At 41.3% G+C, this 15,884-nt stretch overlaps 2 protein-coding genes across 2 annotated transcripts; one reads left to right on the top strand and one right to left on the bottom strand.

Moving 5' to 3' along the window:
- Window positions 1-2,181: 2,181 nt before the first annotated feature.
- On the bottom strand, window positions 2,182-5,248 carry LOC120723050 (serine/threonine-protein kinase pim-2-like). The gene is made up of 9 exons (XM_040014334.1): window positions 4,740-5,248; window positions 4,466-4,636; window positions 4,206-4,364; window positions 3,926-4,020; window positions 3,782-3,829; window positions 3,464-3,685; window positions 3,191-3,377; window positions 2,943-3,092; window positions 2,182-2,796 (listed from the first exon to the last, which is right to left on the bottom strand). The coding sequence occupies exons 1-9, from the start codon at window positions 4,801-4,803 to the stop codon at window positions 2,705-2,707; spliced, it is 1,188 nt and encodes a 395-aa protein (XP_039870268.1). The 5' UTR covers window positions 4,804-5,248; the 3' UTR covers window positions 2,182-2,704.
- Window positions 5,249-10,365: 5,117 nt separating this feature from the next.
- On the top strand, window positions 10,366-15,881 carry LOC120723013 (S-adenosylmethionine synthase-like). Its single transcript, XM_040014246.1, has 9 exons — window positions 10,366-10,583; window positions 11,725-11,802; window positions 12,305-12,427; window positions 12,543-12,655; window positions 12,759-12,902; window positions 13,237-13,455; window positions 13,667-13,849; window positions 14,297-14,430; window positions 14,528-15,881. The coding sequence occupies exons 1-9, from the start codon at window positions 10,499-10,501 to the stop codon at window positions 14,628-14,630; spliced, it is 1,182 nt and encodes a 393-aa protein (XP_039870180.1). The 5' UTR covers window positions 10,366-10,498; the 3' UTR covers window positions 14,631-15,881.
- The last annotated feature ends 3 nt before the right edge of the window (window positions 15,882-15,884 follow it).

Below are 15,884 nucleotides of genomic sequence, written 5' to 3' on the forward strand. Positions count from 1 at the left end.
ATTCAGTCAGCCATGTAATTCACTACAACTAACTAGAAGGTGTTATAGCTGCATGGAGAGAAATGTGTCTCAATACTCAAAAGTGTTTCAAATGCATACAATATGATCCAAAAGCATAAACTAAGATTTAGAAACGTGTACATTTACTTGTGTGTCATTTTTGAGGACTCACAAAAGCATGGTCCAATCCACACAAACACAAAGCAGTCTGACCACATGTAAAACTATTTAACAAATAGGTATATCCAAACCCAAAAAACTATAGACCCCCTATGCTAAGCAAGCCTACCGCAGACATGAGCGAGACAGATAAATATGAAGGCATGCCGGCTCGGACGTCGCTCGGGTCAACAAGGTCCGCATCAGGTGTTGAGGAACCAGGGCTCCCTGACGAGAAGTGGGCTACTGGAACAAGAAGGCATCGGTGGGCAAGAGACGAAAACAAGGCGTTGTTGGAATGCTACTACGCAAGTAACCCTGGCGGAAAGGGTTACATGAATAGGATGAGAGACCTATGGATTCTTCGATATCCAACATCCACAATGACGGCGAAACAACTAGTAGCTCAGTGTTCCAACATCTGCAGTCTGGAGGTATTATAAAGTTGATGATAACAACATTGCCATAGCAAACTGTGAGATATGTAAACTTGGAAAAGCGACCCACTTCAGTACTGGAAAGAACATGCTAACCAGTTTCCCTCTATGGCTGCAACCCAATATCTCAGTGCCCCCTGTAGCTCTGTGGACAGTGAGAGACTTTAGTGCCGTTGCAAACGTCCTTGATGAGAACAGAAACAGGCTCAAACCTGACAAGATAGAGATGTTAGTTTTCATTAAGAGAAAACACACATTTCCTTCTGTGAAACTTACTGCTATGATGACAGTAAGAGTTAGGAGTGCAGTTTCTAAAACCACATTACTAGCTTTGCAAACACTGTGGCACTTTTATTTTTTTATTTGTTTACATGCCTGCCGGATATTTAAGTTGAGGTGCTATTTGTTGTTATATTAGTCTTTTTTTATATTTACTGTTGCACTAAAGTCCATAAGTGAAGAATTTATGTTATTTATTACTTGATTGTTCAAGCTACCTCACAAAAGTGCTTTGTTTGTTAACAGAGTTGTTGAACGTTAAAATAAAGTAAATTAAATAAAAAAAAGAGGAACATCCAGGATCTGTTTCTTCGTTCTGCTTCATTCTTTTTTTATGTATTATTGAAGTATCGGATCGGGACTCGGTATCGGTAGATACTCAAAATCAAATGACTCAGACTCGAGGGCAAAAAAACATGATCAGCACATCCCTAATTGACACCTTGCTCGGACACTGAGTGGCAAATAGCAAAGATTGCAGATGAGTGCATTTAATGTTTTTGTCTTGTGTAGCCATTCTAAAGCTAAACAAAGGACAGGCTTTGTGTATAACCTGTGGTGTGTAGCATACACATGTAATATAATAGAATTTTACACATCAGCTGAAACAAAACCTTCTTGGATGGTCTCGTCGATTAAGCATAAATCCATTTCATTTGTTAGATAATTGCACTAAAATGCTGTAAAGAGCAAAAAACGCACAAACATTGTCAAGTGAACCAGTTCGCAGACTTCAGAAGGCACTCACAGCAGTTGTTGCTGTCACGATTGAACTTGAGCTAATGCAGTAAAATGAGACACTCCAAGACCTGATGGTAGAGAGATGAACCAGAGCATGACCTTCAATGCAGACTGCAGAGTTCACAAGTTGCTTAGCGGTCACATTAGGGTCAACTTTTGAGATAAGGATGGTGAGGTACGCTGTCCTCCCATCATGGTGAATTGTATGTTTGGATTACACAGATTTATGTTTTATAAGACATTAAACCTGCAGTGTTCCGGTCAGAAACAGCACTGGACCATTTTTGTGTTTGGGCGTTTCGTCCAAGTGAAGCAATGAAAACTCACAACTGCATTTCTTAGCATGACAGGACAGGATGATCACACTGACGTGTTTAAGACGGGAAATTCACACACTTTAACTTTCAAAGAAATTGTGATGCATTAGTACAAACAAATAATTATTATAATTATAACAAATTAAATCAATTTCAGTGAAAGGTTTATGTGATATAAGCAGACAGGCGATGCAGGATGAATTATTCAGATTTATTTATTAATTAACTGATACATTTAGATTGTCCAATTACTGTTGCTGCTAATTCCCTGATTAATACATTTCTTTAGATTTGTCCAATTTTTTGGTTAAATTGATTCATGAATAATTAATTGATCACTGATCAATTAATTATTGATCAGTGCAGCAATACAGGTTGCTACTATGCACCTGTATTTATAACTCAGGTTCATAGTAGCAACTCTTTTTAACCCAGCACAAGCTCTCTAAGAAGACGAGGAAAAACTCCTCAAAAACTTGAGAAGAAACCTCGGGAAAGGCAATTCAAAGAGAGATCCCCTTTCCACGGATTGCTGGGGGTGGGTGGGGTATTTTCCATTTATGGACAGAAACCATGTATGGAAAAGACAATACATGGAAGTTCCACTTCGATCTCGTGGTTTTTGTGGGGTGCCTCTACAGGGGCAGGACTGTAAAAATGAGATAATTGTTAAAAACGTACACAGATATGTGACATGGCTTCAGAATTTGACCAAATACTTCTCTGTTAGAGCTTATGCTCTGTAACCCTGTTGTGCTTGGAGTCGATAGGTCATTTGAACCAGGGATGATTTCGAAGTTCCTCTAGGGTGAGGCGGTCTTCATTTTTGGCTGCCAGGCAACCTAACAGAAAACTCTCGCAGTCTGTTTGGAAATATAATAGAGGGTGGGGTTCACGTTTGTCATACAAAAATCGATATGTGCATTACCGATACAGATAACACATTAAACAGAATTTTCTGTTTTGTAATGCAAATCATGACAGGTTAAAGAATTAACATCTGGCTTACTTTCTGAAATATCGGTACGCTTCGAATACATGTTCTTGGAAGAGATGATGTTGTGTAACACCCTGTCCATCACTCTGCCCAGCTGCAAAACTGTGATGCAATCGGCTTTGGTGGCGTTAAGCAGCAAGTTTAGAGCCGGTGATTTTCTCCCTAAAATCCAAAGAGAAATTATTAATGGTAAGAAATGAATGTGGACACAAGGCGTGTGGGCAGGCAAGAACATGTAAACAATGAGGCTGATGACCTACCATTTCTTCGAGTGACTGCTTCCGGTGTAAAAAAGACTCCACAGCCAAAATCAATGTATTTGACACGCGGACGTGCTAAACGTTCAGCTGAGTTTTCAATTATAATATTGTCTGTCTTAATGTCTTGATGGAAAACACCCTTGGAGTGCATTTCAGTGGCTGCATCTACCAACTGTCTCATTATGGCCTGACAGACAAACGAAAGATACGTTAAAACCATAAGATCTAAATTATTCATAAAAGACAAATATTTTATTCTTGCTACTCACTGACCTTAATGTCGCTCTCACAAATCCTTTCTCTTCTGTTTGACAGGTAAACGTCCAAGTCTATGTTGTTTTTGCCCCCTTCAAAGACCATAATAAGTTCTTTTTCTAAGTCATACCAGTCGAGTAAAACTGGGGTCACATTGCTGCTTGTAGCCTCTGGTCCTGCCCCCACTTTTATCAGCAATGCCACCTCCAGAGGAATCTTGGTCATTCTACCATTAAGAAGCTTTAGAAACAGAACATCAGGGTCAGTTGTCAAACATTAGGCTGTTTGAGGTACATGCTGCCCGAAAAACAACCGAAAAAGACAAACATCTCATACCATTGGCTGGCGGTAGAGCGACTTCTGAGGAACATGTTTTATTACCACCTGCATTAAAGAGAAAATGTGTTTGAGAAAAAGCACGTAGAGAACAGGATGAACTACAAGAAAACATGCGTAAAGTGCAGACATAAGAAGCCATACTGGGAAGTTGTCTTCTCTACGTTTTCCAAAGAACACTTCCCCATACTGTCCTTCACCCAGCATATCCTGCTCGTCATATTTTTCTTCAAAGTCCTCTACAGAGAGACAAAACAAACACGGGGTTGGGATTAGTTGCATGTAGGAAAGCTGACATCAGTCTCATTTTACACATTCGTACAGGCTCTGTTGGAAACTTTCTAGTGATTACCAGATGCCAGCTAAATTCTGAGAGCTTGGGAAAGAGGCTCTCGTTTAAGGTGTGATTTGAACTTTTTCTTACCTGTAGTGTGACCGTTGTATGTGCTAGGTAAAGGATCATCTGTCTCATAGATGGAGTTGTTAGACTCCTCCTGTGAGCTTGATGTCCTCCTCTTTTTACTGCGTGGTTCTTTTGTTCCATCGCTGCTCTTTTGTTTGCTGCTCTTCTTTCTGGAAGCAGCTGCATAAACAAGAATCAATTAGACCTCTGAACTCCACACAGGCCTACAGATGATCAGAAACTATAAAACAAAAAATAATCTCTGTGAATGTCTCACTTACACTTCTCAAAGAAAACATGGCTGGGGCCTGGGGTTGGACTTTCGCTGTCCTTTCGTGTTTTGGAAGCTTTTTCCAATCTCTCTGTGGAACCATCTTTTCTTTTGGAGCTCTTGATTCGCCCATCTGACGTCCTGTCCTCTATCCTGAAGGACCAGGGCTCAGTGTGGCGTTCTGCAGTTTGTAAAAAAATCTGTTTGTTACTGCTGAATCAAAGCACCTGAAGTAAAAGCCTGTAATTTAAGATGAATTGACAGGTAAAGGAGACTTCACTCACCTAGATATTTACTTACACCCACAGCACGTGGCGTAGCAAAGGTCGGCCAAGATTTTGACGACATATCGGAAACTGGTTCAAAATTGTTCTCCCTGGACTAAACTCACTTTTAACTGTTTGATTTTGTATGTAGTTGGAACTTTGAAAGGTCCCTTTTTAAAACTGTTTTGATGACATCACAGAACTTAACATTCTAATATATGCAAACTGTCTCTGCGTGGCTACACAACATCAAATTAAATCACAACAAAGGAGTAACAAGCAGGAGCAGTCTTACAGTATAGGTCACATGTTTGTCAGCATACAGAAGTGAAGTGAGCTGTTCTGTTCATTTAGAAAAATCAACGCCTGCTTTGTTAAAAGAAAACCAATAAATATAAAAATAAAAGAATGCAGGAATAGAGACAAAGCCCAGATGTCCAAGTTTTGCAATGGGACATGAAAGCAGCTCAGGGAAGTTGACAGTGAGAAATTTGTCTCAAAAGCCCACCATGCTATCTGTGTGTATGCGGTGAAGCACATACATGTAAGGTTCTAAAAACCAGCGAGAGAGATGTTACGTGAAGTTTTAGACATTTCTACGCACAGAAAGGTTTTTGAACGAGAAGATTATCCAATTCGTGGAGCTGAGCTTAATAAATAGTGATTATTTATGCACAATTTGTTTAGGTTTGGATATACGCATTTGTAAAATTGTTATACATGTGGTTAAATTGCTTCGTATTTGTGTGTGGACTGAAGCACGTGTTTTTGAGTCCTCAAAGATTACACACAAATCACTGCACACATTTTTAAATTTGGTCATTCAATGTCCCACTTGTCATTCTGGATAGCCCTGACCAACACCCAACGCACAATAATGTCCTGAAAGCATATTTTTGGTGATTAGTATCCCATAGCTACTAACTGTTATCCTTAAGCTAGTAATTAGCATTACCTAACATCCCGATGCTAGTAACAATCATCCTTTATGTGCCAATCACCAATAATTAGCATTTCTAGGGTAAACCTTTTCCCAAACTATTAAAACTACCCATATGGCAAAGAAATAGAAAAAACTTATAAAAGACTTGCATCAGCTTTAGCTTGCTAGTGAATCATATGAGGCTTAATATGATTTACTCATGAAAGTGGCCACTTTCTCATTACTTTCATATATTGTTTTAGTAAGTATCCAAAACATACAAGTTTCATTTATATAAATGTTCAAGGGATCTTACATCTGTTTTCACTCTTGTATGCTTTTCATACAAGTTTCACACAAGACAGATACAAACCTTAGAAGATTTATATATATATATCTTTTCCATACTGACTGCATTTTTTTTAAATCCTGCCACCAGGGGAATGTTGGTCATTTTTCCCATTAAGAACATTCTGGTCAGTGTTCATACATTACATGTACATGTTACAGGAAAAACAACAGGAAAAGACAAATCTCATCATTGGCAGTCGACTGCAGAGTAACATGTTTAACAACCTCCTGCATTATAGAGAAAATGTATTTTAGAAAAATCATGTACAAAATCGATGAACTAGAAGAACTGTAAAGTGAACAAATAAGAAGCCATACTTGGGTTTTTTAAAGATAGGCCAAAACCTTGCTGCATCCACCCCTTCATATTTTTATTCAAAGTCTTCTGCAGAGAGACAAAACAAACACGGGGTCGTGATTAGTAAAGCTGACATTGTCTTAGCTTAGAAGGGGCTCTCTCGTTGCAGATTTTAACAATCTCTTACCAATCCGGTGATAAAATGGAAAAATCCACGCCGGGCATCGGTCTCATAGATGGAGTTGTTGGAGTCCTCCTGTGAGCTTGATGCCCTGCTCTTTTTATTGTGTGGTTCTTGTGTTCCATCACTGCTTGATTTTTATTTACTGGTCTTCTTTCTGAAAGCAGCTGCAAAAAAAAAATACATGTCTACAGATGATCATTTACTATAATTCAAAAAATAGTCACTTCAGTGTTGTCTGTCTGCCTTACCACTACATATTTCAAATACAACGAGGGTTTCTACAGACAAAAACATGGCCACTGGTACAGATATGTAGACGACATCTGGGTCAAAATCGAAACACAAGAAGTGGAATCCTTCACTGCGCACATTAACGCTGTGGATAAAAACATCAAGTTCACCAGGGAAGACACAAAGGACAACTGTTTGCCTTTCCTGGACTGCACTGTGCACATTGAAGAGAACGGCAACCTCAACATCGAAGTTTACCGGAAACCCACACACACGGACTAGTACCTCCTCTTTGACTCCCATCACCCTCTGGAACACAAACTTGGAGTAATCAGGACCCTACACCACCGGGCAGAACCATCTAAGCCTGAAGGGAAAAAGAAGGAACACACACATGTAAAGGAAGCACTTAAAACATGTGGTTATCCTAACTGGGCGATCATAAAGTCAGCAAAGATGCACAGAAATAAGATGAGACACCAGCGAGGGAGGATAAGAAAGACAGACGCAACAACATTGTCATCCCCTATGTAGCCGGTGTATCAGAAAAACTCAGGAGAGTTTTCTCCAAGCACGACATCCCGGTGCATTTCAGACCCAGCAACACGCTCAGACAGAAACTGGTTCACCCGAAAGACAAAACGCCAAAACACAGACTTAAGAGACCAAGCAGCCACTTCACAAGCACATGGCACAACATAGAAGAGCCACCTCCACAGGACAAGACTCAGCAGTCCATCTGCATCTAAAGGTCAAAGGTCACTCTTTCGAGGATGCCAATGTTCACATTTTGGACAGAGAGGACAGATGGTTTGAAAGAGGAGTGAAAGAAGCATCTATGTCCACTGTGAGCGACCATCTTTGAACAGAGGCGGTGGTTTACGACACCAACTGTCTGCCATCTATAATCCAGTTCTGAGATCCTGTCACTACCCGATCTGTACCAGAAACCCGATCGGTACCCCGCATGCGCGAAAAGGTGTCTACTTCCGGTCGAAGCGTTTTACGATAGAACAGAGTATCTGTTAAGATGTTAAGAATAATAAGTATCTCTTAAAATGTTTCCAATAATGAAACATTTCAATATAATGTAGACAAAAAATAACAAATAAAAAGATAGTTACGGATCAGGACTCCCCGATCCTTACTGCGCATGTGAAAAGTCTGACCATACAAATCGGGTCTACCCGATCCTTGCCACCTCCAGAGGAATCTTGGTCATTTCACCATTAACCCTAGAACACTATCGCTAAAAGTAGTAACACCATCACTAACGCCAGGTGATTTTATACCCAACAAAAAGTACTTCTCATCAAAATATGACAACACGTGACAAATTAGAGTGGTCTTCTTTTTTTACTCAACTGTGCCATGTCTAACAAAATGATGAGAATAAAAGAAAGAAAGAAAAATCTGTGTTGCTCTGAATTCTTCTGCAGAGCTGCAGTTTAAAAACTTTAAGCTGTGTTTAAAGTGTTTAAAAAACATTTTCTCCATAGCTTTCATCACTGGTAGATCTACAGTCTGAGGCTGGAGCGAAACAAACCTGCAATATTACAAAACCTGTTTTGATCAAGCTCACGAGCAGGATGAAGATTTGGGGAAGGAGGTACGGCTGCATGCAGGTTTACTGTAGCGGCTCAGTTCCATCAAAGGGTTTCCACTAATTTAAATATATTTAGCCAGCAGGGAGAAGCAGACTTACTTCTTTGTGCCTGCGTGTGATAAATCTTTCATGCCTTGCTCCAGAAAAACTACTTTGATACTCTGAGGTTGATGTGGAGTGTTGGATATGGAGCATCTCTTACTGCTCTCCTCATTGCTGTTGTGGTTTTCTGCTGTTTCAGGTTGGTTTTGACACCAGAAACCTTTTCATTAAAGGCTGAGAACGACCACATTGAAATGTCAGAATAAAACATTAAATATGCTTGTGAGAGTTTCCATGTTAGTGTAATTGTAATATATATATATTTACTTTATTTCTGCTGTAAATTTGGAGTTTTAAACAGAGCTGTATGAGAATTGACTCACTTTTGGAGGCAGCTTCAAGTGGCAACTAGAGGAACTGCAGCTTTTTGGCATTTGCGTTAGCTATTAAAAACAAACAAACAAAAACACTTAAGCTAATGCTTGTTGATAATTGACTTTGGTTAATTGACTCATGTTGTTTGGATGAGCAGAGGTTCATAGCAAAGGCTGCAACCCACATCCTGCTCATTATGGGCAAAAATAGTCTGAGCATGCTCAAAATGTGCCCTTATAGCGGCCCTCTTCTCAAAACAATAACGTTATAGCTGTCTATAAAATACTTCCTGGGTTACACTGTCTCCCAGGTGTTTCAGCTGCAGTACAAAGCAGCACTGACCTGCTTCACTTCTTCACTTCTGTTGTCTAACTTTTGCTGGTTGCTGGTGAGGGGCCTGTATCTGCACACTGTGCTGCTCTTCAACTTCAATCAAACCAGGAAGCTGCTGTGGATGTTGGCTGGGGTCATTTTGGTCATTTTAAATAATTTCTTTGTCAGACACAAGATTAAAGAGTAAACAACCACAAATATTATTAATCATACTATGATCAGCATTAAAGCATTAAAGTGCTGATTATGTTCAAGCTTAAAATGAAGTTCCTGAATTATCTGAATTAAGTTCAGATTATCTTTCTTTTGTTTTATGGGCCACAGATAAACTTTGTGATCTTCCTGAACATCAGCAGCATCAGTTTTCAGAAGATGAAGAGCACCCACGTGAACCAAAGTGAGATATGTGTGTACATGTTACATGGGGTTATTGATTATCTTAACATCTGTTTTGTAGCCCCCCCCCCCCCCAACATGAGTGTTTTATATCTGTCTCCTGCTGATCTGCTGCCCTCTGTAGGAGACTCGTCCACTCTACTCGCCTCCTTATCCCTGTTTGGCTTCACCATGTTGTGTTCAGCACGTCACCGTGGGTCCTTGACTCTACCTGGAGTTAGTTTTAAGCTCCTTCCAGGTAACGACCCAAAAAGTCCTAAAATATGTTGTCAGCTATTTACATTTTTCATGTTGTCTCAGGGTTTTACTGCAGTGTTTTACTGATTTCTAAATCGAGAGGTAACTTTGTTTTTTACAAAAATGCATCTTCACAACAACAAGATTTGTCAAATGATCAGCAATAAAAAAACATGACACTGTATTGATTGCATAAACGCAAAGAAAGACTAATGAGTATCGTGTGTTTTATAGCAACTTTGTGTATTTTTATTCTTGGGGGGGCTAGCAGTCTAGTTCATTCATATTTTCATTCTTTTCATCATCTCTGTTTGTCTGAACTCGGAGTCGGCGAAGTGAAAAGGTCTCATTAGCAACAGCTTCATGTGTACACAGGCACGGACGCCCCATCAGAGACCTCAGGGGCCCCCAGGTACAAAGAAACAAAGGGCAGGCATGAATGAATAGGTGGAGGAGCCACACAGTAACCCTCTGATGAAATGAATTCCTCCTCTGCTCTCTGAGCCCGAGTTTGATGAGTGTGATAAAGTGAGACCATTCAGCACAGGGAGGGTTTAAAAAAGGTCTCCATGTTGAAAAAAAGCATTCCCACCCTCCCCGTCTTCCTGTCTGAATGGCCTAACCCACATGGTTCACAGAGTGCCCTCCCCCCATGTGTATGTTGTCTTTTCCTAATATAGCGCAGAGTTATCCGGCTGCACGGCCGTAGGACTCTGGTGTTGGATGGCACCCGGCCTGTGCGTGTTTCTGGAACAGCTTTCATCAGAAAGACTTCACTCCTTCGGTCTGCACAGCCCTCAGAATGAATGGCACAGTGAATGTGAGCGATGAGCGTACTCCTCATGACTTCATGTTTACGTCCGAATCTGTGGGAGAGGGACATCCTGGTGAGTAGAGGAGTGCTGCTCATCATGTGAGAAACTGCTTTGAGCGCTTCAGTGATCATTGATGGTTTTGAGGAATGCGCAGAAGCCTGATCGGTGCTGCATAAAGTCTACTTTCGTGGAGCCACACGGTGCTGATTTGCAGAGGAGGAATCCTGGACTGAGAAAACTTCCACTTTAGTTCCAATATAAGCAGAACTTGTGTTTTAAGCTGAACATCTGATGAGTCACTTTTTTGTCATGAATAATTTTTACATCTGCAGCTGCTGCTGGAGCCATTTTTGTGGTGCAGACGTGTGACGTATGTTCTGTTAGGAAAAATGTGTCTTCGGCATAATATAAATTATGTCATTTATAAAGTAAATAGTGCAGCTTTGCATCTTTTCTTTAATTTTCTAACAAGTGCATGTTTAATGCACTGCAGATGTTTAGCTTAATCCCACCAGGAAGTGGTTGAAGAGCAGATTTAACCTCATCACACTTTGCATTGTTACAATTCTGCAGAACGCAACATGTGAGCATCATGTAAAATAATCAGGATAACAGCTAGATTTTATAAATTTTTTGCTGATGTGTAAAAATGGTGCTGGTTCACAGATAATCCCTTATATCAGGTGAGTTTTGAAGACGTGTGCAGTGAAAGTGTCAGCAAATATAATTCATTTAAAATTACACATAAACATGTGCTTTAAATGTAAATGTGTAGTTAAAACAGCAGCAAGCCAAACTTTACAGATGGGGAAAATCCATGTTTGTAATTAAAAAAAAACAAACAAACATGAAAGTTTCACCAACAATAAGCCGATAATATAATATTTCTACATTTTTAAGGGTGATGTAAAAAATGTCCATCATAAAGCAGGAGAGTAAATTGAAGTTACAGAAGCTTCAGTGCCGTAGTGCTGATACAGTTTGGGAGTGCTTTGATGATGGAGTTAGAGTGTACCGTGTCACGCTGGTGTGTATTCACCAAATCAAGGCTATTCATAGTCCTGTAACTGCCAGAGGGAACGGGGTGATATTTTCGGGCTCTGCCCAGATCAGGAATCTGGCATGTGCAGTAAAACGATCGCACGACAGACCGAACCAGCACACATGCAGATATTTATGCCTTTTAGACTTCTCCTTATTCTATTTTTTCCAGATAAGATATGTGACCAGATCAGTGATGCTGTGCTGGACGCTCACCTGAGGCAAGACCCTGATGCTAAGGTGGCTTGTGGTGAGTTTGAGTTTTTGTCCACCAGAGGGAAGCAACACACAAGGAAGAGGGACATTTAAGATGGATGCAAATGGTAATAGTGTCCATGACATTGGTTAAGTGAGACATTAAAAAAGGAGGGTGGGTTGCAAACAGGCTTGCATTTTCTTTTGACTGTAGTGGGAAACAAATCGCCCATCAGAATATGTCATGTAATAAATGCAGGTGTGATAAGATAAAGCTTCCCACGCCTCAGCATCTTTTGTTTGTATTTCTTTAAATTATATGTCTATTTTTAATTTATGGAATAAAAAAGACGATATCGCTGGTTCTGCTGCAGGAAAACTCAGTGAAATATTCAATAACAGCAGTGATCCTGACAAAAGAACATCACTTCCCAAGCAATTCAATTCACTTTAATCCAGGACACTAGCAGTATTACATCAATAGTCAGGAAGGACATTCACATCTGATGGCATGAATACACATATGCAGTGTGATGTCCTGTGTGTGGATGAAACAGAGACGGTGTGTAAGACGGGCATGGTGCTGCTCTGTGGGGAGATCACGTCTCGAGCCAACGTGGACTACCAGAGAGTGGTGAGAGAAGTCATCCAGCATATTGGTTACGATGACTCGCAGAAAGGTGAGTGAAGTTTTTAACGTTTTGGCTGTAACTTCATCTACACTGGGATTCCAGGGAGGAGAAATGCTTTCAAACGAAAACATCCCTTTTCTTCTTTTTCCTCTGTTTTTCCAAGGATTTGATTATAAGACCTGTAACGTGCTGGTAGCCCTGGAGCAGCAGTCACCTGACATCGCTCAGGGAGTTCATATCGATCGCATGGAGAGCGAAATCGGAGCTGGAGACCAGGTCATCTGAGCGCATACATTTCAATTCTGGGCTGAAACACCAGTTTTTTCTTCTTCAGAATATAAAGTGCTGCTCTTTGACTGTACTCGTGCTGCGTGGACAGGGTCTGATGTTTGGATACGCCACAGATGAGACAGAGGAGTGCATGCCCCTCACCATAGTCCTCGCCCACAAACTCAACGCTAAGATGGCCGAGCTGAGACGAAATGGGACGGTCCCCTGGCTCCGCCCAGACTCAAAGACACAGGTGAGGTCAGAGTAGAAAACAGGGTAGACATGCCTGAACCTGCAGTGTGAGGCAGGTTCAGGGTGGCATACTTAATGGCATGTTTGTTGTGGAGAAGAAAGCTGAACATGCTTCCATGAATCCCCACGAATGAGGTCCAGCAGCCTTCATTCAACTCTTCATGTCAGCTTTGTTGGGCTCTGCTTTAACAGTGTTATTTGTGAAGTAGATTCAGTAGAAGTAGCTCCCTCGTGTGACACACCCGAGTCTCGTTAAATCAAAGTAAAAGGACTAAAAGTGGAAATGCATATTGTTTTGCTACAATAACATTAACATAATGTTCACCTTTCCGTAGGTAACAGTTCATTATGCCCAGGAAAATGGCGCTGTGATCCCCAAAAGAGTGCACACTGTGGTGATCTCCGTGCAGCACGATGATAACGTGTGTGTGGAGGAGCAGAAGAAGGTGCTGAAGGAAAAGGTCATCAAAGCCGTGGTGCCTTCACGCTACCTGGACGAGGACACCATCTATCACCTGCAGCCCAGCGGACGCTTTGTGATTGGAGGGCCGCAGGTAAAGAGCCGAGAACATTCGAAGTCCCCGAATACTGTTTACGTTGATGTCACGCAGCATGAGGATGCTGGCAGTGGCTTTTAGTGCACAGCTCAAATATGATGGGGTTCAAATCTAATTTCATAGTTTCAAAGTGTAAAAACAAATAATGTAGTGAAGATCTTGCTTGCTTGTGTGCTGTGTGCATATAAATCTTTGTGATTTCTCTCAGGGTGATGCAGGAGTGACGGGCAGGAAAGTCATTGTGGACACGTACGGTGGTTGGGGGGCCCACGGGGGCGGAGCTTTCTCTGGAAAGGACTACACCAAGGTGGACCGCTCGGCCGCCTACGCTGCACGCTGGGTGGCAAAATCTCTGGTGAAGGCCCAGCTGTGCAGGCGGGTACTGGTGCAGGTGAGACCTCGTTCCAGTTTCATCTTCTCCAAAAGGTTTCTGAGATGTGTGCAGGATGAAAAGGCTCAGAAGTCTGTTTTCTGAGTCATTTTATGCAAATCATTCTTTTGGATTTTTGTGGGACTCATTTTTCTACATATTTAAGGTGGAAGCTGTTATGCTTTTCCTTACTTTGCGGTTCAAACCTTCTGCTTGTGAGGGGAAACAATCAAAAGGCTTACATAGAGAGGGATGGTGGTGCACGAAGGTCCAATTAAAAGTAATTTAGAATGGTTTTAAACTGTGAATCGAGGAGTTAGTTTCTCCTTTTTTTGGACTTTATAAATAAATAATAATAAAATAATTGTGGAAAACCCAGCAGTACGTGGCACTATCACCAGTGGTATCACCATCATCACAGTGGTGATAAAACAACATGTTCATTAATCACATGCTGTGTTTTTCCAGGTGGCGTATGCGATTGGAGTGGCCCACCCGCTCTCCATCTCCCTGTTCACCTACGGCTCCTCTCCAAAGAGCGAGAAGGAGCTTCTGCAGATCGTCAATAAAAACTTTGACCTCAGACCTGGAGTCATAGTCAGGTCAGGGTTGCACCCACACCACCGCCTCTGTGTTTGATTATCTCTGTCCAAATCTGTTAGACTGTACTGAATTTATCTCGACTGCTTGCTGCTGCAGAGACCTGGACCTAAAGAGACCAATCTACCAGAAGACTGCATGCTACGGACACTTTGGCAGGAAGGAGTTTCCCTGGGAGGTCCCGAAGAACCTCAACTTCTAGTGTGTGTGTGTGTGTGTGTGTGTGTGTGTGTGTGTGGTGGAGTCCATATGGCCTTTGTTCATTGGTCTGAGTCTGGAGTGTGGGTGGGTCAGAGGTGTTCCAGCTGTAGGTGACAAAGTCCCTAAATGACAACTCTGAAGCATGAGAGATATTTACACTTTAAATCTAAACTGTTAAAGAAAAAAATAAACTGAGTGGATGACCAAATTTTAAAGGAGAAAAACCGTGCATGGGTCATGTCTTAAGCGTTTCAGTGAGTTTTTAAAGAGCCTGTGGGGATTCTGCACATGTTTGAGGTTTTCTCGCGCTCGTTTATGACTATTTCAGTGAGAAACTCTGACAGTCAGCTAAACCTCTTAGAATAATTTTTATCACAAGCGTCTCAGTTTTGCCTGGATAAAAATGAACTTCCATCCACCCAATTAAGGGTCACTGGGGGGCTGGAGCCTTTTCCAGCTACTATAGGGCGAGAAGCACAGACAACACATTGAACTCACATTCACATCTATAGACAATTTAGAGTCACCACGTAACCCAACTCTACTACCTGCATGTCTTTGGACTGTGGGAGAACGCCGCAGTACGCAGACAGAACCCACGCAGACACAGGGAGAACGTGAAACAGCCAGATGGTGGATTTAACTCAAGACCTTCGGGCTGTGAGGCCACCGTGCTCCCCTGTAAAGGAATTTATTTAACATGAACAACAACACACATCTACCAAAGACGGATGACGTCAGAGGACATGGAAGTAGACAGTCTGAACTGCATCAGCTGATGACACCCTCACATCAGCTGATTTTTGTTTTTAAAAGACAACTTTCTAAGTCAAAATGACTCCGAAGCGTCTTTAAACCATACATAAAAACAATTTTTTTAATCAACTTGCTATCAGGGGTGGGAAGGTGTACTAGTATCTGCTGCCCTTGGCACTTCCCAAGGTTTAGCCAACTTTCCCCTACATGGCTTGGATGTGGCATCCTGCTCCTGTTACATTGCATGGAAAACACCAAAATGATTTTGATGAGAGTTTGAGGTTAAAAGAACAGAAGCTGAATAATCTTAGAACTTTGTGAGGTTTTCTGCAGGTGTATAAACTTTTCCTCAGGCTTCATGCAGTTTAGTACGATAACGTGAGGTTTTTAATGAGATGCAGACGACCAAAGATGAAATCCAAGTGTCCCAGAGAGGCTTCATAGGTTAGCATTTATTAAAGTTTAAAATTAAGATTTTTCTTCCTGCATGCTTACCAAA

This window comes from Simochromis diagramma, unplaced genomic scaffold, assembly GCF_900408965.1.
Source record: "Simochromis diagramma unplaced genomic scaffold, fSimDia1.1 OVJJ01000669.1, whole genome shotgun sequence".
NCBI classification, from domain to species: Eukaryota; Metazoa; Chordata; class Actinopteri; order Cichliformes; family Cichlidae; genus Simochromis; species Simochromis diagramma.